The sequence below is a fragment of the Chiloscyllium punctatum genome, chromosome 40 (genome assembly GCF_047496795.1).
Source record: "Chiloscyllium punctatum isolate Juve2018m chromosome 40, sChiPun1.3, whole genome shotgun sequence".
In the NCBI taxonomy this organism is placed as follows: domain Eukaryota; kingdom Metazoa; phylum Chordata; class Chondrichthyes; order Orectolobiformes; family Hemiscylliidae; genus Chiloscyllium; species Chiloscyllium punctatum.
In genome coordinates, this window is record NC_092778.1 from 26,790,155 (window position 1) to 26,817,209 (window position 27,055).

The 27,055-nt window shown below is 42.3% G+C and overlaps 1 gene segment (V, D, J or C); it reads left to right on the forward strand.

Moving 5' to 3' along the window:
- The first annotated feature begins 2,384 nt into the window (after positions 1–2,384).
- On the forward strand, positions 2,385–7,432 carry LOC140464763 (Ig kappa chain V region Mem5-like). The segment is given in 3 exon segments: positions 2,385–2,491; positions 2,678–3,013; positions 6,542–7,432. Coding segments are annotated over 3 exon segments (714 nt in total).
- Positions 7,433–27,055: the final 19,623 nt, after the last annotated feature.

Consider the following 27,055-nt stretch of genomic DNA (forward strand, 5'->3'; position numbering starts at 1 on the left):
ATGGTCCAGATTTTATCCCGGTAAAACACTCTAACTTGCAGCCTGATCACAGTAGCGAAACATGAGGGAAAGGGATAGGAACATGTTGTGAATGGGCAGAATGGTTTAATGGGTCAGAGGCATTGTTTATACAGTTCAGACTGATGGCCTGATTATTATCCCCCTCTAGTATGACTTCATGTAAAGAGGATTATGTTTAAACCAATCCCCAGTGAGAATGGGTCAACAGCACAAAACTGCCTTCCATTACACAAAATCTGTCTGTCTTCCTGTGAGAGGCCGAAGCCTGGCCAGTGTGGCTAATGAGGCCGTTCTCCAGGAGAAAACATGCTTCTGGAGTAAAGGGTCAACATCAGTACTAAGTCAGAGCAGAGGGAGATTTACCTGGCAACAATGTGGGAAAGGGTGAGAGGGGATTTTTGTCAGTGAGGGAGAGACTGCGTGTGTGTGAGAGAGAGGGGTGTGTGCGTGAGAGAGAGAGAGACAGAGACATAGGAAGAGAAAGAGATGGATGTAGAGGATGTTAATGCATGAGCGACAAATAAAGAGGGAGTGACAGAGAGGCAGATGATAGCCAACACATTTTCAAAAGGATGTGATTAGACTCGAGAGGTGGCAGAGAAGATTTACCATTATACTGCCTGGCCTGGACATTCTGAGGTATGAGAATGGATTGGAAACGCTGTTTATTTTCCATGGAACAGTTCGGGGGAGATATGGTGGAGCAGAATAAGATTATGTGAGGTAGAGATTGGGAGGGGTTGGAAGGCACTTTTACCCATGCGTAGATTCATGAAGGCATGGAGGTGTACAGCACAAAAGCAGAACCATTCGTTTCAATTCAACGTGCTGACCAGACATAATAAATTACTCAACTCTAATTTGCTAGAATTTGGCTCATCGCCCTCTGAACCTTTCCAATTAATTTAATCATTCAGATGTATTAAAAATATTGTAATTGTAACAGCGTTCACCACTTCATCTGGCAGCTCATTCCGCCAACGAACCAGACCTCTTGTTTTGGAAACAACTACCCTGGGGAAAAGACCATAGCTATTCACCCTATTCCGGCCCCTCATGATTTGAAATACTTTATTACGGTCACCCATTAGTGTCCAATGCTCTAAGGAGAGTAACCAATTCTATTCAGAGGAGACGTGAATAGAAATGTCAATAACCGGGGTCGAGATTGATGGTAATACAGAAGAGGAAAGATAGAAACTACGAGAAGAAGTCGGCCATTAAGCCTCTTCTGCCTGTTCTGTCATTCATTATGATCATGGCTGATCCTGTCCCTCAATGCCATGTTCCTGCTTTCTTCCCCAAACCCCCCTGATGGTGTTAAAATGTAAAGAAAATCACCCTCTTTTTCTTAAATATACTTATCTTATCCTCCACAAATTTTGTGGTAGAGAATTCCACAGGTTTGCCACTTACTGACGAATGACTTTTCTAACCTCCATCACCCTGAGATTGTGTCCCGTGGTTATAGACTCGCCAAACAGGGGAAACCTCCTCTTTGCACCGAGTCTGTCTGGTTCTGGTATAATGTGACATGTTGAAATCAGTAGAGAATTGAGATGAAAGCGTTTAGTTTCCCAGAATGTGCTGGGAGACTAAACTTCATTGCTTGAAACGGTCGTAGATTCACAAACTCTCAGAACGTTGAAGTAGGATTTAGATATTCACTTGTGTTGCTGTCGCCTTCAGGGATTTGGACCAAGAGCTGGAGAATGTGATTATTATAATCAGCTATTTGTTAACGCACACAGATACAGTGACGATGTTCAAATCTATTAATATCAAACCGAGAGATAGTGAGATAGATCGATGCACTTAGTGAGATTGACTGTGAGTGTGGGGAGACATTAAACTGTTGCTACATTACTCGGTGTTACGAGGTTATAGAGATCAGTGAGAGAATGACACAAAGGTGGAGGGTGAGAGAGATAGAGTAAGTCAGGAAGGGATTGAGGGCATAAAGACAGAGGGCTGAAGAGCACGTAGAGAGATAGGTGAAGAAGGATGAGGGAGTGAGAAGCAGCGACAGAGGTAAATACAGATACAGAGAGAGACAGAGAGGGACTAACCAGCCTTACAATACAGAGATATTGAAAGACAGACATCAAGACATGGAGAGAGACAGAGACAGGAAATAGCTTTGTCATTGGTAAAGGAAAGGTTTGTAACTGGAGACAGAAAAGGAGACAGTGAATCGGTGTAAAATAGACTTAAATATAAATGGAGTGAGAGAGTGCAAGACTTGAAATGGAAACAATGGAGAAGCGGAAGTTCAAGGGGCTTACGTGGCTCTCTCTGCTTGATACTATTTACATATTGAAGAACAGCCAGTGAGAGTCTTACAGGCTGCAGCTTTATAAAACAGAGTGCACTGAAGTGAGAGTTTATCAGGAACCAGGCACAGGGACAGAAGCACACACCATGATTTCAAACGTTCAGCAGATCTGGCCTCTGGCGTTGTTCATCACAGGTACAAATGTCTTGCCTTCCACCGTGAATCATTAGATGCTCTCTATTTCACTACAATCCCACTGACTTGTGATTGAAGGGAAAATGCTGTAACCAGAGGAATGCTCAGTGACTACAATAATCTCTCATTTGACAGAGGCTTTCTGTGGCAATTCTGACTTCACTGTATTTATATCTGATCCCTCAGGTATCAGCGGGGACATCATCATGAACCAATCTCCCCCGGTGCTGTTTGTGCGACTGGGCCAGACCGCAACTATCAATTGTACGGCCAGTCAAGATGTTAGCGACGATGTTAATTGGTACCAGCAGCGAGAAGGTCAGAAACCCTCTCTTCTGATCAGCGATGCAAATTACCGATACACAGGCGTCCCTGAGCGGTTCATTGGCAGTCAATCGGGAATCAATTTTACTTTGACAATCAGCAACGTTCAGGAAGAGGATGTCGCTGACTATTACTGTATGCAGGATTATAGCGTGCCTCAAACACTTTCATTTGGTAAAGGAACCAAGCTCCAACTCAGTAAGTCAATCTCAATTTTCCGTTATTTAAAATCCTTTCAAGACTGAAGCACAACTTCAGAAACATAAAAACTGAATTTCTGAATGTGTTATTCGGGAGCAGCAGTGAATAAAATGGTTGATTGAAGAGCATTGCGTCTAACAGAATGTCCAGCTCTGTTTCTTGCGTCCATGCCCCCTTTAAGCAGCAAGATGCAAATCAGTAAGTTTTACTCACAATGTGGAGGAGCTCTGTCTGCTAGCAGCCTGTGGTCAAAATTCCTGCAGCATGAGTGAAATCAGTGAGTAGTCTCCTGTAAGTCTCAGTGTGACGGATCCAGGCAGAGTTCGCTTTGAGCTCTGGCTCCCTGTGTCCGTCTGTAATTTCCCTGACTGCAACAGAAGCAGCGGAAACAGCAACAGCAGGAACATCACATTAAGACATCGGCTCCCACATCCCCGAGCTTTAACTTTCATCAAACACACAATTATAAAACACACAGAGGCCATTCTGTCCATCGTGTTTGAATCGTCTCTCTGACTGAGCAATACACTGATTGTCATTTTCCTGCCTCCTCCCTGTTACCATGCAAATTGTTCCTTTTCAAGCAACATTCTCATTCCCTTCACAAAGTTTCAATTGAAGCTGTCATGACTACATTAATGTGCATTAATGTGCACCTGTCTGGAAATGTTTTTCCTCATCTCACGTTTGCTTCTTTTATGTCTTATTTGCAATCCATGGCATCTGTATCAGTTTTCCATGAGTGAGAGTCCATTTTTTCTTGTTTTCTCTTTTCACACCTCTCCTGATTTTGATTTCCACTTCCTTTTCTGTATTACGAATTGAATTGAAAAGGTTAGAAGTGTTCGACATTTGGAGGTGGTCCATGAGACATGACACTTTACTCTGAATTTCATTTGTCCTTTTCCCCTCTAATCCAAAACCTTGTGATATGATGAGCATTCATCCCTAAATGTCCTTTCACTGCCACTTAAACTACTTGCGTCTACTCATTCCCACAACCCAGATCAACCAGACCACATCACAGCGTCTCTTCGTCCGTGGAGTGGACGCTTTTCAAGGCATCACTACTTATTTCCCGAAATTCCTTTGTTTTCATACCTTTCTCAACAGTAAATACTGAGGCGAAATATTTGCTTAGTAAAGCACTACCAACTATTTTAAATAGAATTTCACAATTTCAAAGTGTGACACATTAGGAGGTGATCCATGGAGTATGTTCTATGATCATGACTTTAATCTATTCTATTCCATGTTCCCCTTAAAGTTTCTCTTGCAATGACCAATCTACCCTACATGTCTCTCACTGACACTTGATGACATTGACCCTCCTCGTTCTTGAAATGCAGGTCCAGCGGAGTGTCCTTTCTCAATAGACACGAAACACTCGGTTGGAGAAAGTCCACCTGCACATACATCACAAATCTGGCCCTTCTATACCGTTTACATAGCGACTATCCTCGTCTATATTCGGAGAATTAAAGCCCCTCATAATAACGACTATATCATGTTGCACATCTCTGTAAATTCCTTGCAGATTTCTTCATTTCCATCTTTCGCACAGACCTATGGACTGCACAAAGCAATCTGATTGCATCTATTTTGTTTCTTAATTCGATTCAAATCGATTATGTCCTTAATGCTCTGGGACATCCTCTTTCTACAGCTCTGCACTGATCTCCTTAACTTGTGCCACCACTCCTCACACTTTTTCCCCATTCCTACCTTTCGTGAACATTCTGTATTCGGGAATATCTAATATTCGCTACTGCACTTCTTTGTTCCCGGTCTTTGTTAGAGCCCGAATATCAGATTTCTCTTTATAATCTGTGCCTGCAATTCCCCAGACTTTCTTCCGACACTGCATGCAGTCCCATACATGAATAGACTAACTGATTTAGACTTTATTACCCTCCGTCAATCTGACCTTTCCAAAGAAGTTACTTTCCTAGTTCTGCTGCTATCTATCCGTCTATCTTCTTTTTAGGCATTGGTATTCCTCTCGGATATAATCTTCTAGATCCCATATATCCTCGTTAAGTTCGCATAAACCCTCTCCAACAACATGAGCAAAACAACCCACATGGATATCAGTCCTTACTCTGATCATGAGCAACCAGCCTGGTCTAACCCATTTGCCATCTCCCCAGAGGCAGAGCCGGTGTTCCAAGAACCTAATGCCCTCGTCCTGGATAATCTTTCTAGAGTCAAATTCACCGATTAACATTGCCGTTGAGCACTGGGAGTTATCTGGCAATTCCAACTTTTGAGTTCTTGCTGCGAATACACTTCAAAACTATCTAAATTCTAACTGCAGGACCACATTTCTATTCTCCTTCTGTCACTGGGACAGATGTGGACCATGACTGCTTGCCTTATTGCTACTCCCATTCTCCACTTAGGTTGTTTTTGGGCCACTCAATGACTGGCTTCACCTTGTAACACACCATTCTTGGTTCCCATCTGATACTGCAGAAATACCTATTGACTGCTTTCGCTCTCGAATCTTCTGTCACTATCGTCGTTTCGTCTTCCTTCGTCTCCCCCAGCTCTCCCCCTATCGCTGAACCACCCATGGTGTCACTTGGTTGTTACTGCAATCCCCAGTTAAACGAGAGTCCTTATCAGGTTTCCGAACTGCACACTCGTGCTTCCCGTACTAACTATCTATTCATTTTTAACTGTCTGCTGCTCTGCTATTCCCTGTCTCCCTGCTAACTCTGAGGCTGTAGAGTGGTCACATCTAGAAACTTGCTCTCTGTGGAACTCCCCACCTCATGGACGCACCTCACTGACAGCAGCTGCTAGTCAAGCTCTGAAATCCGAATTCCAACGGCTGTCAGTGACCACACTTCCTATACACATTGTTCTCCAGTAGCTGGGAACCATCTTGAAATTCCCACATGGAATAGTGTGCAATATGTCCACACACTGCTTATTTCCTGGCTGAGTTCTGATGAGAAACAGCTACAGCAGGGCTTGCTATTCAATGTTTACAGTGTTCCAGCATTGCCTAGGGTATTCTAAGTTGTTTTCTTTGGGGGTCGCATTCAGGTCGATATTTATCCCTTAACCAACATCACTAAAATTGCTCCATGACCTCATTGCTACTTGTGGGGTCTTGCAGTGTACAAACTAGCTGCCACTTGCTTATACCAAAACGTTGGCTGGTTTTGAAAAAAGTCCTTCACTGTCTGAAAATGTCTTTTGGAGAGCCAGAGGTGAGAAATGCTCGATACTTGATCATATGTATTGTATGATTCTCTGATTCGAATAAACCTCCCATGCACAGTCTGCCCTTTGGTGATAAATCAGTCTCTTCTTCATGTTGAACAACACTTCGAGGAAATATTAAGGGTTGTGAGGGCACAGAATGTACGATGGGTGAGGGGCTTCAGTGTCCTTTTGTTGTGTTTTATACGGATTGGTCACAAATATTCAAACCAACAGTCTTGCAATTTACTGTTCGGAGAATTGAAATACCTTTCAAACACAAGGACTAAAATTGTTTCTCTTGTCTTGCAGACCATGCGAGGTCTCAGCCCAAGCTGATCCTGCTACCCCCCTCTCTGGAACAGGTCAAGGCCAAGAGCGCTGCCACTCTGATGTGCCTTGTCAATCATTTCTATCCCGCAGAGCTGAATGTGCAGTGGAAGAAGGATGGTGCAATCATTTCGGACGGGGTTCAGACAAGCAACTACCTGCGAGCTTCAGACAGCACCTATAGCCTCAGCAGCCTGCTGACACTTTCTCGTTCCGATTGGGAGTCCAATGTTCGCTTATCCTGTGACGTCACTCACGTGACCCTCTCCTCTCCCCTCAGCCGGAGCATCAGGAGATCAGAATGTGTGTAGAGTGTTCGAGACAGTTCACACAGAAGGCACAACTTTAAATAAAACAGGGCTGAGCTTACAGGACAAAGGCCATTGTCAGCATTGGTTTTTAACTCTCTTCCATCTCGGCAATGTCTCAGAGACACGTCTGAGTTTTAAGGGTTAAGAAAGGGCATTTGGGCAGTGTAGAGGAAGATTTACTCTGTATCTAACCTTATGCAGTCTCTGCCACAGGAGTATTAGCTGGGGACAGTGTCAACTTCTCATGCAAAGTAACGTTCCTCAAAGGTGTTGATGTCTGTTAGCTGCAGAAAAAACGATGTGTACCTCTGTAGGCTCTGGTTTAGTAAATCAGACCTCCTTCCCGCTCAGCCACTAGTTCCAATTTAAGGTTTTGTCACTGTTTAAAGCGATAGGATTCTCATGTAATTAGGAAAATCTCCACCAGTGTTTGCCTCAAGCTCCATTATAGCTGTGAATTCGTGCAACTTGCTTTACCTAGGCTCTTATTTGAGCCTTTTCTTTGTCAATGTTAATCTGCAAAATGGAATAAATTCGAATAAATCTCTTAGGTGATGTGTAATTTGAAGTATAGTGTGTGAACTGAAATGCTCAGCCCTCAAGGGGTCATTACACAATAGTCTCTTTTCACCAAACCAGCCATTCAGCAGAACAACATCCCAAGCCTCAACTGTTTGGAGCCAGAACTACAGGGAACACTCTACTGATCATCGTGACCAGCACGATCTTGCTACCCAGAATATCAATTGAACAGGGTTTGGGTAATAAACATTTCATAAGCTAGACTGAGGTTTTCTTTTCTCTTCAATTGTTTTCCCCGTGTGCTTCTGAGATCAGATTGGGTGTGTTCAGTTCAGGGATTCTGGGAGTCACGGCTGGGAAATACACTCAATGATCAACTGGTTACACTTTCTGCTGTGAAATTCTGTAGTGGTCAGGCCACCTCAGTGAGCATTGTTCAGCGAGTGGATTCCAAGGCAACTCATTGTCCTGATTTTTATGTCCTTCAATCCACCAATGGCTCCAGCAATGTCACTCACTAGCTCAATTACTAGTGAGACACAAGGGGGTAAAACATTACCTGAACAGGCCCTCACACAGCGGGGAGGCTACTGGTATCTCATAAGTCCTTGGATTCTGCCCCAGTTTCCCACCGTGGCTTTTTGATGCAAACAGGGCAACAGCAAACCGATTCCACTATCAGTGGATAAACCTGAGATGGGGCAAGTGTGATTCTTGATTCCAGTGTGAGGAAATGGGGGCTCTGTGTTAAACGTCCAGTTGGAATAGGTAGAGCACATGATAATAAAGAAATGAAATGGATGTCACAATGAAGACAATGTTGTTGGGAATATTTCAGTTATCTGTCCCCAAACCGACAGAATATACCTGAAAGTTAGATTAGATTAGATTCCCTACAGTGTGGAAACAGGCCCTACAGCCCAACAAGTCCACACTGACTCAGTTATCTCTGATTAATGCACCTAACACCATGTAAAACGTAGCATATCCAATTCACCTGACCTGCACTTCTTTGGACTGTGGAGGAAACCAGAACACCCAGTGTAAACCAACGCAGCTTGTGCAAACTCCACACAGACAACTGCCTGAGGCAGGAATTGAAATTCAGTCCCTGACATGGTAAGGCAACAGTGCTAACCATTGCACAAAATGTACTGCATTGCGTGTCAGAAAGCACCTCATTTACTCTCACTATTTCGTCAAATGTCCCTGAAATAGTGAAATGTTCTCTGCCTCAGTGATTCCCTGCAACAGGGTTTTTAAAAGACCTGTAGGAATGGGAGTGTTAATTCTCAAAGAGAAAGACAATAGAAGGATTTTGAGGAGACAGTGGGAAGTGGTAGGACACAGAGAATGACACTAGAATGACATCAATGTTGTTGCTGCCTCCTTTTTTTCAAAAACTGGCAGTACTTGGTTATTGCTGACAATTTTCTCATTCGTATTCGTTCTACTTGCCTTTCTTGCTTTGCTTCTTCTGAATTGAGTCGGTGGGTACTTCCATCAAAACCCAAATTCCTCACACTAATCCTGGCCCCTGAATAGGTTAGACAGAGAAGACTGGATTGCAAGAAACATCATAGGTTTTTCAAAAATTGCCTCATTGATGTCAAACCATTGAACCCATGAAACCTGAAAAGGATAACGTCACTAATGTCATATTTGCTGGTTGTGAATGTAAAGTCTGCCACAGGCTGAAAGAAGGAAGTTCATGACTGAGAAATGGGTGAGCTCAACCCAGATCCAGAGCAGGAGCAAAACGGAACCAAATGATATAATTCAGTAACAGTATAAACACAAGGCAACGTATATGCGGCAACCAGCACAGAGTGCAACTGGCACAGTGTGGAATGCTGGGAAATTTGGTCAGTGTTTGATGATGAGGTAATGTGGGAGGGAGATCTCCATTGGCTTTTCCAAACTGCTTTGGAGCTGTCAATTCAGTTGCTGGAAGCCTGCTTGTGCACGTGGTTTGTAAAATTTGCAAAATGATAAAAAAAGGAGTCTGGAAAGCAGATCAGCTGGGAGTTGTTCAGTATGGGGGACTGTAAATAGACTGCTTCAGGACACGTCCATTAGTGAAAGTCAATAAATGCAAAGGATGAAGACTTCAAACCAGATATTGAAGATAATTACTGGTATAACAAAGTTAAATATCACACAACACCAGGTTATAGTCCAACAGGTTTAATTGGAAGCACACTAGCTTTCAGAGCAACGCTCCTTCATCAGGTGATTCACGATTCTTCATTGAAGTGAGACCAAAGCCACCCTTTTCAATCTTTCCTCATGACACAAAACGGGTATCATTTGAATACAACTCCTCTGAAACATCACCAAAGGATCACCAAAGCCTCGTTCTCGTATCTGTCATGTTTTGTCCTTCGCTAATTTCCTGGAGACAACAGTGATGAGCCATGTAATATTCAGGAAGAAAATGTTTGCGAACTAAACGACAAAGAAAATAACTCAATGTTATTTAGATAAGGTAACGCAATCATCTTCCCGTCTGTGACTTCAATCCTATGTGACTCTATTCACTCTTAACAGCCCCATGAGCTGACTCAACAAAGAATTGAATTCGAGCAGCTGGAGATGGGAAGTAAATACGAGGCTTGCCATTAAGCGCTGGCATGAAAAGTGCGCGTTCAGATGCATTGGAAAAGTTGTGGGTGTATATAACTCCACCACTCTCTCAGATAGCATGTTCCATGTTTCTATGAATCTTTAAGAACAACTTCGTTTTCTTTCTCTAATCCTTTCTGAACCAATTACTCCTCACTATCATTCTGTGGTCTTCGACACACCTGCCATGGGAAGACATTCTAACTCTATGCATGTCTGTCATAACTTTTCCACGTCAGTGAGATTCTTCTATAGCCTCGTCTGGTCCAGCAAAAAAAAAAGACAAAGGCAGCTTATTCATTCATTCATCGCTTCTGAGATTTGCCATTCCAGGCAACAATCTGGTGAATTTCCTCTGCACCGTCTCTTGTGCAATCACGACTTTACAATCGTGTGTAGAACAAAACTGCACTCAACATTCCAGCTGCGGCATCATTTTATATGCAAAAAAAGACTTAATTGCTCTTCTTTTCCAAGCCCCAGCTATTGAAGGCAAGCATTCCATATGCCTACTTCACAACACTGTCTACCTGTGCTGACAATTTCAGGAGGCGATGGACGTGCATCCAAAGCTCCCTTTGTTACTCTTTACTCCCTCGGGACAGACCCATCATTACCAATTTCCTTTCCAGGCACAAGCACACACCCATTCACTTCACTCACTCACCCCGCAAAAAAACACAACTGCTCATGCACACTCCTTATCTCAGGTACACACACGAACCTGCACACAACCACTCACACTTGTTCTCTTTTTTGTCTGTCTCACTCTCACGTACAGATATCGATTCACACATACACAGTGTGAAAGAGAGAGAGGGAGAAAGAGAGAGGGGAAGAGAGGGACAGAGAGAGAGATAGAGAGAGGGGCATAGTGTGTTTACTGGATCAGAGATCAGTGTTACATCTGTACCCATCATCGCTAGGAAAGGGTTTGTATCACTGCTGATAAGTTAACAATCAGTGGAGATGAAAGCAAGAGGGCCAATAACATTTTGGCAGAGAAATGAAGCTTCAAAGTTTAGAACAGAGGATCAATGGGACGCATTTGTGCTTGACAATACATTATTTCTGGTAGGAGCTAATGTGATAGCAGAGCCTGGGGTAAAGAGTGAGTGAAGGACCTGGAAGGGAGTATTTTGGCCTTGATATTGAGTCCTTAAGACTGCAGATTCCCCAAGATGTTGTCCTTCCAGCTTGCGTTGAGCAAATACAATCTTAGAGTTGCAAAGCACAAAAACTGACCTTTCGGTCCAACTCATCCATGCCGACTAGGTATCCTGAATAAATCTCATCTCATTTACTACTTTTGTCCCATATTCCTCGGAAACGTTCTGCTCATTTGTGCATCCAACTCCTAACAACCTTCCCACACCCGACCTCCAATACACCTGGAAATGGCAGCGATTAGACAAGATCGACATGAACAAACCAGTTTGGATCAGAATGAGACCCCTGATGAGCTGATCAATATGGGGAGGCTTCAACCCTGAGCATTTAAACTTTTCACATCAATGTCTGTGAATCATCACATCATGAAATAAAACCATTGGTCTCACCAATTTTGTTTCTTTTAGCCATCATGCATCTACCAGGAAGGTGGCTGAAAATAAAAGTTTTGAGTTCTAAGCATCGACGTGAATTAATTTATCTTGTCTTTTTTAAATTTTGCTCTGCTAATGTTATTGTGTATTTAATTATTTGTTACGTCTTTTATTTCAGATCAAAATCAATTCTTGAATTTCATTGTTCTCAAAGTCTGGGAATGATTCCTAACGAACAGCTTATGCTCTAAATGTCGGTTCTGCTGCTCGTCAGATGCCTGACCGGTTGTGTTTTTTTTTTCAGAACCATACTGATCGACTCGCTTTTTCAAAAGTCTGTTTGTGATGCATATTTGAGGATCTATGGTTGTCAGGTCTCCACAGTGAGAAAACCATTGTCTTACAACTAGGAAGACTAGTCAACATGGGCATGTGGTGCAGAAAGCTCCTGAGGCCATTTCCATCTCAAACAGACTGTCCATGTCAGATGGTGCGGGGACAGGCCTATCAGGATAAAACAGCAAAAGCCATGCCTGTGGCACAATGGTTGGCTCTCCTACTCAGCAAGGGAGGACAGAGAAAGGGAGAGTTTTCCTGATCGGGGCCTCGATTATAAGGAGAACTGCCACGCGGTTCTGTGGCAGGTTAAAGATATCTTAGAGATGCTGCAGGGCATGCTGAAAGAGAAGGGTGAACTCCCAGCAATCATGGCATATGTTCGTACCAGGGACATGGATGAAAAAATAACAAATAAAGAGGAAAACTAATGGATTAATTTCAGTACCACACACTGCTGAGTGTACGAATAGGGAGATAGGTCACATAACCACATCGCTAAAGAGAAGGCACACTGAAGGAATGACTTTTGATTCTTTGATAATTGGGAAGGATCTAAAGTGGATTCCTTTCTCCTGAACCGAAATGGGTTAAATATATTTGCTGGGAGTTTTACTCGTGCTTTTGAGGATATTTAAAACTAATTTGTAATGGGGATGGGTCACATAGTAGATATGAAGTCGGGAGCAAGTTTCAGAGAGGTCCGGCAGGAATACAAGGTGGAGAAAACATTTGCAGGCTCAGGAGTATAGGAGAACCAGAAAACTAAGCTGTATCCATTTTAACACAAGGCATTTCATTATTCAGGTGCAGTTAACTTTGAGCATTCATCAACATGTGGGAATAAAATATTGGTACAACCATTGAGATGTGGGTTAGGGAAGTACAGGACTGGCAGCACAACGTAGGAGGAAGTGAGATTTTATTTAGATTAGATTACTTACAGTGTGGACACAGGCCCTTCGGCCCAACAAGTCCACACCGCCCCACCGAAGCGCAACCCACCCATACCTCTACATGTACCCCTTACCTAACACTACGGGAAATTTAGCATGGCCAATTCACCTGACCTGCACATCGTTGGACTGTGGGAGGAAACCAGAGCACCCAGAGGAAACCCATGCAGACACGGGGAGAATGTGCAAACTCCACACAGTCAGTCGCCTGAGGCGGGAATTGAACCCAGGTCTTTGGCACTAACCACTGTGCCACCGTGCGGTGCCGAAGAGTTCTCTGTCTCTGGTGACCAACTCCATACATATCTATTACAAAGTCAATGACTCCCGCAGCTAACTCGACTAAACCTCCTCCCACTCACTATAGAAACGAGCCCCCTACTCCCAATTTTTCTGTATCTGCTCCCAGAATGAGTGATTCCAGTCTAGGACATCCCAAATGTCCTCTTACTTCATGTAACCTAATATTCCCATCCCTGTGACAAACGGTGCCTTCAATCATGTCTCCTGCATTCCGAACCTATTTCCTTGAACGCCACCACCCCATCCGCAACAAGGATAGAATGCCCCATGAAGTTCCAACACTTTTATCACATACAGTCAGAGCTTATCACCAAAAATGTATTTGCCTCCGAATCCGTATATGTGTTCCATTTGGACCATTCCCACCGTGAATGCCTAATTATTCCACAATTCCCAGCAACTCCTTCTCCACATCTGGCACTTTTTGCCTACTCCCGTAGGATGTGCAAAACCTGCGCCCACATTTCCTCCCTCATCTCAATCCGAGGCCGAAAAGGACCGTTTCAAGTAGATTTTATTTCATACCTTCCATCCTCATTAATTGCATCCAGTGCTCTCAGTGCTGTCGCTTCTATACCGCAGATGGTTCAAGGAATAATTCTCGGCTATGAGGACTAACCAACCTCACCTTCGTTTGGCCACCGACTTCAACTCCTCAGCGGGCGTAGACATTCTGGACTACCTCCATCATCTACAGAAGATCACCGCAAACTTGAGAACGAACATCTCATCGTCTGCCATGGGTGTCTACAACCACATGGCATGAACACTAAATTCATTAATTTCTGAACTTTCACTTCCCAGCACCACTTCCAAGGTGCAACCGTCCGAATGGGCTCTGCCCTCTCGACCTATCTGTCCATCTCAGTTCCCAGCTATCAGCTCCAACATCACCTCCAACTTATCACAGTCACCTTCCAACTGCGCCCATGCATTGCCAGCCCACGTACATATCCGTTGGCGCCACACCCTCTCCATTTATCTTTCAGCCCCTTTCCTCCTGTCTGGCCCTGAAGAAGGGTTGTGCCCAACTCTCTTGCTTCTCGGATGCTGCCTGACTTGCTAGGATTGTTGCACCACCATGCTTTATCAACTCTAACTGCACAACATTCTCATGTGCAGAGGTTTCAGGCAGGATACGGGCTTAGTAAAATGAGTGGAGGCAGTGAATTACTGATAAAGGAGACTATCACTGCAGTAAAGAAGAATGTTTCCTGTCTCGAGCTTAGAAATAAAAAAAACGACAACATCATCTTTCTGGATTGATTCTATAGGCCTCGCAGAAATGGCAAGGAGGTCGAGGAGCATCTATTTCACCAAACCACAAAGATGTGTGAAAGGAATAGGTTCCTATCTGCAGGAAATTTCATCTTTGCGAACATTAACTGGGATCATCATTACATGAAGGGATTAGATAGAATAGAAATGTTTAAGTGCATCCATGTGATCCGTTTTGGTCAATAGATAGATAGTCTCACAAGGGGTAGGTCAGTGGTAAATTTAATCCTCGGGCCTGAAGCCGGTCAAGTGTTGGAAGGGTACAATCGTTGTACAACAATGGTACAATCGTTGTTGAGTCAATGACCAAAAGTTTATAAGTTTCATAGCCATTTTGAAAATGTATAATGACACTGCAGCAGTTAAATGTTTAAATTACAGGAAGTCAATTTCAAGGTCATTAGACAGAATCTTGCAAAGATTGACTGGGAGGAGTTACTCTTATATAAGTTTGCTTTTTGGAAATTGAGAGCCTTACAAAAGTACTACGGTGAGAATTTATGATCAGTGTCTTCCTCGAAGAGTAAAGGGCAAGGATGACAAATGCAGGGAGGTATGGACGTCAACAAAAATCGTAAGTACAATTCCAGAAAAATTGAAGAATCATATATAAGTTGCAGGTAATTAAAAACAGGGGAGGACTTCAGGACGAGAGAGAGTGTAGGGGGCGATGATTAACAAGAAATTGGGAGGGCAAAGAGGGGCTAGGAACCTTCTCTCTCAGATAGGAGCAAGGGAAACGCCATTATTTTATCAGCAGATTAAGAGCAAGAAAATTACCCGTGAAAGATTGGGAAATATTAGTGACCAAATGGGAAATCTGTGTGTGCAGCAAGAGGACGCAGGTGAGGTCTTAAATGAAGGAAGAGAGAAAGATTGGACAGTTGAAGATTTTGTTTGCAATGTGAGCTGGTCCAGAGCATGTGAAAATTTATAAGGAGGACGTAGTAAGTGTTTTAGGAGGTATTAAATGTTTTAAAAGTTATTTCCTAATCTAAAGAGGAGTTCTGGACAGTTCCATGCTGTCCATTCTCTCCTCTGGTCACCTGCCTTCCTTATACTCTCCCACTTTGTACTTTTCTCCAATTCCGGGAGATGACAGTTTAGAGCAATGATAACTGATTGGTTTTTTAAAAATCTATTGTTCCCGATCAGTCCTGTACACAAAGTCTTATTTGAAAAGGGAAAGAAGTTTTAAATTCTTCGTGAAGAATCATATCTCTGACAGCATCGTAAGTGTTCGCCACTTTTAACACTCTTATACACCGGTCAACATTATTTATTATTTTTACTCTCTCGAACTGAGGAGAAATTTGTCCAGGCCGATCCTGCAAGTTCTGAAACTTCTGTATGTTTACGGCAACAACTCATGTCTGCTGAGAATGGCCCTTCTCGCCTCATCATAATCCTGAGAATGTTCTGCCAACAGACATTTAGGATTCTCCTGTGCTTCCTCAGCTAATTTACTTTGCATGAAATGTTCCAGTCTGCGATTGGCAAACTCATTTGTGTTTCTAACTTCAAAAGCAATATGAAAAATGCTTCCACTTGCTTCTGTTCAATTTGGCAAAGCTTGTACTCCTTCCAACTTATAATCATATTTGTACAGTCACACAGCATAGAAGCAGGTCATTCACCTATCATGTCAATGGCTGACATACAAACACCAACCTACAACAATCTAATTTTTTGGCACTTGGCACATCGCCGATTGTGCCCTAGCATTTTTAATGCTCTTCCGGATCTTGTTAAATATTGTAAGAGTACCTGCCTCCAACCCCCTCTCATATTTATACAATCGCTGGGTGAAAACAACATTTCAAATACTCTCTGAACCACTTGATCGTCACCTCAACCGCATGTCTTAGGCCCGTCTGTCATCCCGAAATTATTCTAATGATCTACTCTGTCTCCACCTCTCAAAACTTATCCACCTTAATCAGATCCCCCTCTCTGCTTTCTTTGATGCACAGAAAACAAGCCCTACTTATGCAGTCTCCCACTAAAAGTGAGACTTTCCATTCCCGGCAAAATACTGGTGATACTCCTCTGTACCCTTTCCAGTGTAATCACTTCGTTTTGAATGTGTAGCGACCGGAACTGTACACAATATTCGAACTGTGGCTTTACCAACGCTCTGTAAAATAAAAACTATACTTCCTTGAACAGACATTCCATACCCTGTTTATTGAAGAACAGCATCACATTCTTCACCACCATGCTCACTTATGCTCACATCTTTAGCGATCTGTGAACGTGTACTTCAGGGTTCCTTTGTTCCTCTCAACTCCCTAGTTAATTGTTCATATCATTCCATTGTTAGACCTCGGAAAATGGATCATCTCACTCTTATAGGCATTAACCTGAATCTGTTCTGCCCAAATTGCCATCTGATCAATATTGGACTGCAGCATGAGGCCATCCTCTTTACTACCAACAACACGACCAATGCTTTGTCACCTGCAAACTTAGTATTAGCACCTCCTATATTCACATCCAAATGGTTAACCTATGTAACAAACAGCAAGGGGCTCAGAACTAATTTATATTGTACACCATTAGTCATTGGATTCCAATCATAAAGACTACATTTCACCATCACCCTTAGTGTCTCACATGGAAATCAATTTTGGACCCAGTTTGCTAACTGTCGTTGGATTCCATTTGCTCTCATCTTTCGCAACTGCATTCTATATGGGTCCTTGTCAAAAGCCTTACTGATGTCCATATAAACCACATCAAATGTAAAACCTCATCAATATATTTATTCAGTTTTTCCAGAAACTCACTTAACTGAGTCAGTTACATTGCTCTCTAACAGTCTTTTCCTGAGTTCACTACCTCTCTAAGTACTGATGAACCCGATGTATCAGAAGTTTGCCAGTAATTTCCCTTGTAACTAACAACACATTAACTGGTCTGCGATTATGTGGCCTGTCTTTACTGCTCTTCTTGAACAAAGAAACAAGATTAGCTAACCTAAATTTATTTGGCAATTCGCCTCAGGCCAGCAAAGTAAAAAAAAAATCTGTACCCAGGACAAATCAATCTCCTCCCTTGCATAATATGGTAGCTCGGGTTACACCTTATCAGCTCATTGTGATTTAGGCACATTAGTTTTATATCACAGGTTTCGGGGGAAACATATGCGTCCAGTAAGTTATTTTGTCTGGCCAAACTAGTTTCAAGATGATGGTTCAGTAGATACTTTTCAAAACGTGATGAAACCAGCATCCTAACTACATCTTCCAGATTTTGAGAAACTATTCAATCGTGTAGAGGCTTGTCAACTACTGAGTGCAGTCGATGAGGTGATGAGGAATAGCCTGAGGGCCAAAGACAATTGGACAATTCCCAAAGCTAATTTTCTGTCAAGACATGAAACATTTCAAAGATATTAGAGTATTCAGACACAGTATTTTTGTGTCTGGGAAAAATCATCACAGAGAAAGAGTGAGATAGCTCAGAGAATGCAAAAAAGTTTGTGCATTGTGTGGTTGGAGGCTCTGGGCTTTTACTTGGTGGAGTTTAAAGATTGAAGGGGAACCTCATTGATACTTCCAAAACAATGAGAGGTTGGATAGAGTGGATGTAGAGAAGACGCTTCCACTAGTCGTGGAGACCATGATGGAGGGTAGTCTTCAAGATAAGGGACAATACATTGGAATTGAGATGAGGGTGAGTTTCTTCAGACTGAGTGCAATGAATCTGTGAAACTTATTACCATAATGGGCTGGGTAGGCCAAGTTATTTAGAATGTTTGAAACAGGCATAGAGATGTTCGTGATTAGTCAGGGCATGAAGGGTAATGCGGAGAAAGCCGAAGAATGCGAATTAGAACCATATCAACTATGTTCAAACGGCATACCAGACTGGATGGGTTAAATTGTCTAACTATGCTCCTACACGGGGTCTTTTAAAGATAGACTTGGATGTATCACATTATTGGGAGATGACATGAATTTATTTAATTCAGACTCAATAAAACAAAATATGTTTTGGTTAAGCACAGACATACAGTCTAACAAATGAACCTCAAGTCATGTGGCGAGTCTTTGAACTCTCACAGTAATTGGAGTTGTCCCGTATTATTGATTCATAGTTCAGATATTTTACTTGGGTTACTTACAGTGTGCAAACAGGCCCTTCAGCCCAACAAGTCCACACCGACCCTCCGAGGAGCAACCCACCCATAACTTTACACCTAACGCTACTTGCCATTTAGCATGGCCAATTCAACTAACCTGTACATTTTGGACTGTGGGAGGAAACCGGAGCACCAAGAGAAAACACACGCAAACACGAGGAGAATGTGCAAACTCCACAAAGACAGTTGTCTGAGGCGGGAATTGAACCCAGGTCTCTGGCACTGTGAGGCAATAGTGCTAGCCACTGTGCCACCATGCCACCCACTGCCACCGTGCTGCCCACATGCAGTGTGGACTACAGGAAAGTGAATGTGTTCACAAAGACGCATTTTAACCTTAATCTCAGACAAGAACATTGCATTCATAGCGTTGGTAATTTATCATTCTTATCTAAAATTAATGTTTTCAATATATGTTGACAATTACTTCTGGCAACAAGAACAATAGAAATTTCTGCATTTGTCAAATCACATGAAAAAATATTAATTTTGTGTTAGGCAATTGGGACTTAAGAATGTTCAGCAATGTTTCAATGATTACTACCTAAATAGAGCAGAACACACTCTCACACATTGCACTCCATCTGTCCAATATATCTTCAACGGCCAGATGTGTCTAATATTCAGAAGGATGGACTTTAACTGGGAAAGAATCGTTTGTAACTCGAGTAATAGCACATCTCAGAGAATGATATGAATAACATTTTTGACACTTTCATTAGTTAAGCATTTGTTCAAACAGCGTTTTTTGGGGCTTTGTTGCATGGACAAAACATCTACAGTATCATTGGTGCAGTGATGCACATTTGCATCATCAACGTACACTGCAGATGACCCGTCATTATTCTTCATGGCATTTACTAGATTTGGTTCAGATCAGACTCCCAGCGGCTCAATTGAATGGACGGATGGAGCTAAGAGACAGAGATAGAGAAGGACATGTAGACAGAGAGAAAGATGTGTCTCTGTTAAAATGTGTTCAAGGAGTTTTGCATCTGAGACACAGTTGCTCTGTGTTTGTTGACTCAATGCTTGACTGTAAATATTGGACCTGGCTGATCCTTTGCCTTCGGCATGCCATCATGAAACTCATTATTGGACAAGAACAGGCATTCCAAGTCATAGGGAATCTCAGATCATTACATTGCGAGTGAGCGGAAATGCTGGATCTGAGAATAGAATCTCCTCCAGAACCGGGAAATCATAAAAAAAAATCCAATCAGAGAGAGACTTGTCTGTAAGAAAGGTGAGGGGCACCTCCTGGTGTCCAAGCGGCTGAGTGGACAATTTCTGTTTGGAACATGAAGATTCTGCAGCTTCTCATGGCTTCCAGCTCAATCAGAAAACCAAGAGCATTTCCCGCATATAAATTCCACTTTTCATCAACACATAATGACACTTTCATCAGAACAGAAGGAACAAGGACAACAGAGGGTATTTCAGCACCATCAGCCTGCTGCAATGGACTGAAGGGAATTATGTCCCAGTCAACTGTATCTGTCCTCATTGTATAATACGTCCATCCAAGGAATTAGTCTCATGAATACTGGCTGATCTCCTTTCAAGGTGAGTCTACCTTTCCGTAGGTAAAGAGGCCGAAACTGGACCCGGTGTTCCAAGTGTGACCTGACCAAGGTCCGATATAACTCCTTTCATTTGACATGTCCCGCATCTGATTTCCAATAATTGGTCCCCTCTCCCTCGCCATCTCTCTCTCTTTCTCTTACTCACTCTCCCACTTCGCCTATCTCACTTTTTATCCTCTCCTTGTATCCAAATCTGTTTCTGTCTTTTACACATCTCTAATTCTCTCCGTGCCTTTCAGTATTGATGATGACTTCTACCTCCGAAACGGTTCTCTGTGGGTCACTGTTTAATTGAGGAGGCTGCTGTCAATGTATTTTCGATGCTGTAGAGTTTATGACCTTGGGATAGGGAATTCCAGTCCGTTCTTTGACCACAGACAGTGATGCTTTTCCCAGTGAGTCAAACTGTGAAACAGTTCTTTGCTTGCACTGACACGATTATGCCGATTGCACGGTCCCTCAGTGTGACATGACATTACATGCTTTGAACAGTGGGGAGGAAGGAGCAGACTGAACAAATACCTGGAATTATCATCCCCTGTTGAAACCCTTCACACATCCCGCACGGTCTGGTAACGTCTTCACTAGAGTTATTTCTGCACCTTCAAGACAGCGCTGGGCTTAAAAAGCATGAAGAGGAAAACATGTATTTTCGACAGGCTTCTGGCCACAACATACACTGTGTGTTCCCCACTAAAGCCACTCCATGTGTCCACATTTATCTCGTTGCTCAGCTGCAGGAGACTCCTCTTCTTTTCCCTATATTTCAGCCAAGGACATAGAGAAGGCTTCAGCGCAAGAGGGAACAAGAGTGATAAGGGAATGTCGGTCAATCCTGTTAATATGAACTTCCAGAAGACTTTCAGGAATGTTCCAAACAAGAATCATAATGCTATAATGAGCAATGAAATGGCAGCATAATTAAATATGTATTCAGGATCTTTGTACACAAATACTTGCAAAAATCATAGGATTGCAGACCCTACTGCGACAGAGGGACGGGAGCAACTCAGTTTATTTTGGCAAAATTGATGGGATTAAAGTTCAATAAAACTGCACGTTTCAAAAATACACATCCCAGAGAACTTCAGGAAGTGCCTGAAAAGTGTGGAAACATTGGTGAATACCAGCCAAGATTCCAAAATATACGGGACAGTACTGACAGATTGGAGAGTTGGTAATGTAACGTCATTATTTAAAATTGGAAAGAGGGAGAAATTTGGGACTTTCGACTGGTGATCTTCATGTTGGTATGAGGCAAAATACTCGAGTCCACTTTATGAAAAATAATAGCTGAGCTCGTGGATAACAGTGAAAGCATTCGATACAGTCAGCACAGTGGATCTGGTAAGGAAGAACCACTGAACGCGGTTTATTTAGACTTTCACAACAGATGATTACGGAAGAGCTTACATAAAATTGGGGTTCAAGGGATTGGGGGCAGTGTCCTTAAACGAATGCAGAAAGGAAACAAGCAGATAGTCAATTCAATGTGGTCTTGTCTGATTTTGCCAGCATTAGGGCCGTATCCCCCTCAATCGATTATTTTGATAAGAAAATCCAGATGTCTTTTCAATGTTGTGTCCTTTACCAGGATCCATCCCTTTCTCTGACAGCTCGTTCCATGCTCACACCATAGCTGCATGAATTTTCTTCCCATAAAGTCCCTTTCATATCATTCCTGTTTCACCATAAATCATTGCCCGCGAGATTTGGCCTCCCTTATCATGGGAAAAACACCGTGGCTATTCATGCACCTCATTATTTTACCAAGGTCGAGAATACCTCCTCTTGGCCTCCGATGCTCCACTGTAAAGAAGTCCCAGGCTATTCAGCCTCTCTCTGTAGTTCAAACACTCCAGTCCTGGCAATATCCTTCGAAATCTTTTCTGCTATAAGTATGACAATATCCTTCCTACAGCAGAGTTATACAAGTTGAAAACAGCACGTATGGACGGCATGGTGGCAGAGTGGTTAGCACTGCTACCTCACTGCGCCAGAAACCTGGGTTCAATTTCCACCTCAGTTGACTGCCTGTGTGGAGTTTTCACATTCGCCCCGTATCTGCCTGGGTTTCCTCCCACAGTCCCAAATCTACAGGTTAGGTGAATTGGCCATGCTAAATTGCCCGTATTGTTAGGTGAAGGGGTCTGGGGGGGGGGGGTTGTGTTTCGGCGGGTTGGTGTGGACTCGTTGGGCTGAAGGGCCTGTTTCCACTCTATAAGTAATCTAATGTACTTTATATGTGGCTTCACTAACACCTTGCCCAGCCGCAACATGACCTCCCAACTTTCGTACCCACTGCACTGAGCAATTAAGGCATGCATACCACGTATCTTCTTCACCACCTTGTCTACATGTGACTCCACTTTCAAAGAATTGTAATCCTGCACCCCTTTGTTCAAAATCATTCCCCAGGGACAATGTATTAATTTGATAAGTCGTGTCCTACTTTACCTTACCAAAATGTAACACCTGACATGTATCTAAATTTAACTTCGTCTGTCACTTCTGCTCCAAATGGCCTTTTGATCATGATCCCATTGTACTGCGAATTAACTTTAGTTGTTCACTGAAATTCCAAATTTGATGTCATCTGCAAACTTACTAGCCAGGCACATATTCACATTCAAATTATTTTTGTAGATGATCAGAAGCGGTGGACTCAGCGCTGATACTTGTGGCACATCACGGGTCACAGGCCTGCAGTCTGAAAAGCAATCCTCAACCATCCCCCATCAGTCTGTCTCTTACCTTCAATCCAAAATTGAAGACAATTGGCAAGCTCATGTTGAATCTGTTTATGACCTCACCTTACAAACTTGTCTGCCATGCAGATTCCTGTCAAATGCCTTGCTGAATTCTATATGAACAACATGTACCACGCTACCTTCATCAATCTTCGTTGTCACCTTTTCAAAAAATGCAATTAAGTTAGTGAGACAGGTTTTCCCATGTAAACCAAGTTGAACATCCTTAACTATTTGTTGATTTTGCAAATGCATGTAAATCCTATCCCACACAATTCTCTCCAATAACTTAACCCACAATGACGTCAGGCACACTCTTCGGGTCAGTATATACTTTCCTCATCCCACGCCTCCACTGCTCACAGCAAATGTTAAATTTAATCCGGTTGGTGATGTGACCAATGATATATGTCTCAGACTGATTCAGAGTTAGGAACAAGTCAGGCCGGTTTCTTTGATCTGCTGAAATGAACAAGCTTATGACCCCAAAAATGTGACTCAAAATATTATGGAAAGATGAATGACGAGCAGTTTGGATATTGCAAACCGATGGTTCCCTTTCTTAAAATGCTGATACATGCAAACACGCACTCAAACACAAATGGACGCATACACGTTTGATAACAAAATGGAAAACAAAAGCTCGGCAGAGTGTTAACTTGAAAGAACTTTGGACAAATATTAGTTGAACTCATGACAAAAGGAAAATGAGAGAGAGTCTCAGCTTTTGAAGTTATTTTGGCTCTTACAAGCTCCTGGCAATAGGATTTCTTTCTGAAACAGCTAGGCTTGGCTGAAGCCAACTTTGTTTTATGCAGTGGGGAGATTCCAAAGAATCTTGGACAGGATTCCTCCATGAGCAGTAAAGATGGTTGAGGAGTTTTCATCTCACACACATTACTGGGGGAAGGAACACTGAAAGAATAAATAAGGAGAAGACAGTTCTATCTCAGTAAGGTTACATTTCCTCTCTCAGTGTTGAATCACACAATAATGTTATCTCATCCCAAACTGGACCACTTTGAGGTCTTCTTGGACATTGTCTGAACTGTATGACTCTATCACATTTCCTGCTCCATGCGTGTATATCATTGCTACTGTAGTACACAGAGCCATTTCCTATGTGACAAATGGCCCCGCTTGAGTTGAAGATATTTTTACATGTGCCCATGTAATTTTAAAGTAAAACGATTAATTGCTTCACAATGTCTGTCTTTAAATGATCACGTCTTATTCTTCAATTATTTCTCCTGTCTAATTCTCCCATACAAGAGGAAATATTGACCTGGTATTCACCAGCTATATTGTCCTCAAAATCTTAAATAGTCAATATGAGCACAAAAAGAAAGAGAAGCACTTTCGAAGTTTTGAAAGCAATTGTACATCTTTTTCCATTCAAGGATTTATAACTACACGCAGTACAACTTATGTGGCCTTAGCAATACCCTGTACAGAGGCAGTGAAACATCCTGAAGGCCATGCCCAATACCATTTGCAAGAGATGGCAACATTTCATTTACCTTCCAAATCAATTGCTACATTTTCAGACTGTTTCATGTACCAGGACACACAAATCACTCTGTCCAACAACGTTCTGCATTTTTTCTCTACAGTTACACATTCTGTTGCGGTTTACATCCTTTTCCCAAAACGCAGCTTGCAATAACCCAAAATGTACTGCTTATGGCCGAAGATTTGCTCAGTAATCTCCCCTTTGTGCATGCCATTGCAGACGTTCTGCTTTCAGGTGACATCTTATTCAATGACTGTCTTGTTCAATGACCAAATTCAGCTCCATTCGGTCATTAATCAAAATCATTAATTTTGATTGTAAATTGTTGGTGACCTTACATTGATCCTTGTGGAATTCCAGTAGGTGCAGCTTTCCAACCTGAAAATGAGTAATTATATCCAATCTGTTTTGCCCTTGTTCCTTTGCATAGCCTCCTCCTGTGCTGTGTGGAATGGTGTCAAGGTGTTTGTGAGCTACTCAAGTCTCCATTAGGGCTATTCCTTGTCAGATCACTACGTATAAGTCGCACTGTCAATGTTCCACATTTCTGAGATTATAAATAATGTTTGCAGAATATTGACAAACATTTGTGTACAACACTGCACCGTGAAAAATGCCACCTTTCAGGTGCAACAATAAATCTCGTTTGCCCTATTAATCGTGTGCTCGATTTTCCATTGACATTTATTGAGGAAGTGGTGAGATTTCCTATTATCTGGTTAACATGTATCCATTCAACTACACCACTGATACAGATAGTCTTCATTCTCCATTTCATTTTTGCCTGTGGGTGCCACGTGAAACAATTGTCGCAGTCATTACACACAAAAATAAACAACTGTCTTTTCGTGGAGACCACATAGAGTTTGTAAAATCATGATGGACATAGACAGGGTAAATAGGCAAGGTACTTTCCCCAGAGTAGGGACTCCAAAATTAGAGAACATAGATTTATGGTGAGAGGGGAAATGTTTGAAAGGGACCTAAGGGACAACATTTTCATGCAGAAGCTGGTGTGTTTATGGAATTTGCTCCAGGAGGAAAGGGTGAGGCTGGTACAATTATAACATTTAAAAGGCATCTGTGTGGTTTCTTGAATAGGACGGGTTTAGAAGGGCATGGACCAAATGCTGGAAAATGAAACGAGAGGTATTTAGGATATCTTCAACACAGACGAGTTGGACCAAGGGATCTGTTTCCGTTTCACATATCTCTGTGGCTCCATAGCTGAATGAGTTCATTCTATTCTTGTTTAACTCATTAGTGGGGCAGAATGGTCCCCTCCTCTCTCGTTGGCGCGATTCTGAGTGGCTGAATGTTGTCTCCCTCTCTTTCTGTTATAATGTCGAGAGGTTCACTGAGAGAATAACACATTGGATAGGAGCACCAGTTGGCCATCTGGCCCCTCGAGTCTATTACTTCATTTAGAAATACCATGACCGGTCTGTTTTTGGATAAATGCTCCTTGCTTGCTAATTCCCAATAAACGTTGACTGTCCTGTGCATAAAATTTCAATCGAAATCAGCCAAGTGTTAAATATTCGCTAGAAACGTTATAAAGTATCAAACAGAAAGAAATACCCTTATCTCAACATTAATTAGGATACTCCTTTAAGCGTGTTAACCCTCATAGCAAATCATGTGCCTTTCTTTATAACTTAGGGCACAACAAATCAGAACATACAAAGACCATTTCAGCTACTTAACCCTCTCCCACATTTTCATTGATTCTCTTCAGTAAAGTATTTATAACTTGGCCTCCACTGATGTCTTGGGAAATATTCCTGATACCTTCAGACATTATTCCTGATAATCAGACATTGAAACAGAATTAGTCCATTTAGCTCATCGAGTATGGTCTGCTGTTCAATCATGTCTGACGTGTTTCTTCACACAATTCTGTCACCTTCTCAGCGTATCCCTTGATCATCTTTTTAATCAGCTCTTATCTATCTCTTTCATAAATACAGAACTGTGGTCTTTGTATCTGTATACCTATTTGCATTTTTGTATTTCTATGTGTTTCCGCTTAATGGCTGGAAACAGGGTGGTCGAGGATGCTTGGTTTTCGCATTGGAAGCCTGTGACCAGCCTTGAAACATAGGGATTCGTATTGCATTCACTGGTTTCTCATTTGTATAATGACTTTGATGAGAATTACAGAAGGCATGATTAGTAAGTTTGTAGATGACTTCAAGAGTAGTTGTATAGTGGACAGGAAACAATTCCATCTCATATGACAAAGGGATAATGATCATTTGTATGAATGAATCATCGAGAAATCCAGTATGGAAACCCACCCCTTAGTCAAACTCATCAATGCCAACCAGCTAGCCTAAATTAATCTAGTCCAACAGTATTTATATTTTACTAAAATAATTTGTTATGCTTTCCTTTAGTTGGTCAGACTATTAATCACAGGAGTTGAGAGGTCATGTTGCAGCTGTACAGGACATTGGTTAGGGCATTGCTGGAATATTGTGTGAAATTCCATTCTTCTTCCTATCAGAAAGATGTGAAACTTGAAAGGGATCAGAAAATAATTATAAGGATGTTGCCAGGGTGGTCATGAAGGGCATGGATAGGATAAACAGACGAAGTCTTTTCCCTGGTGTCGGGGGGATC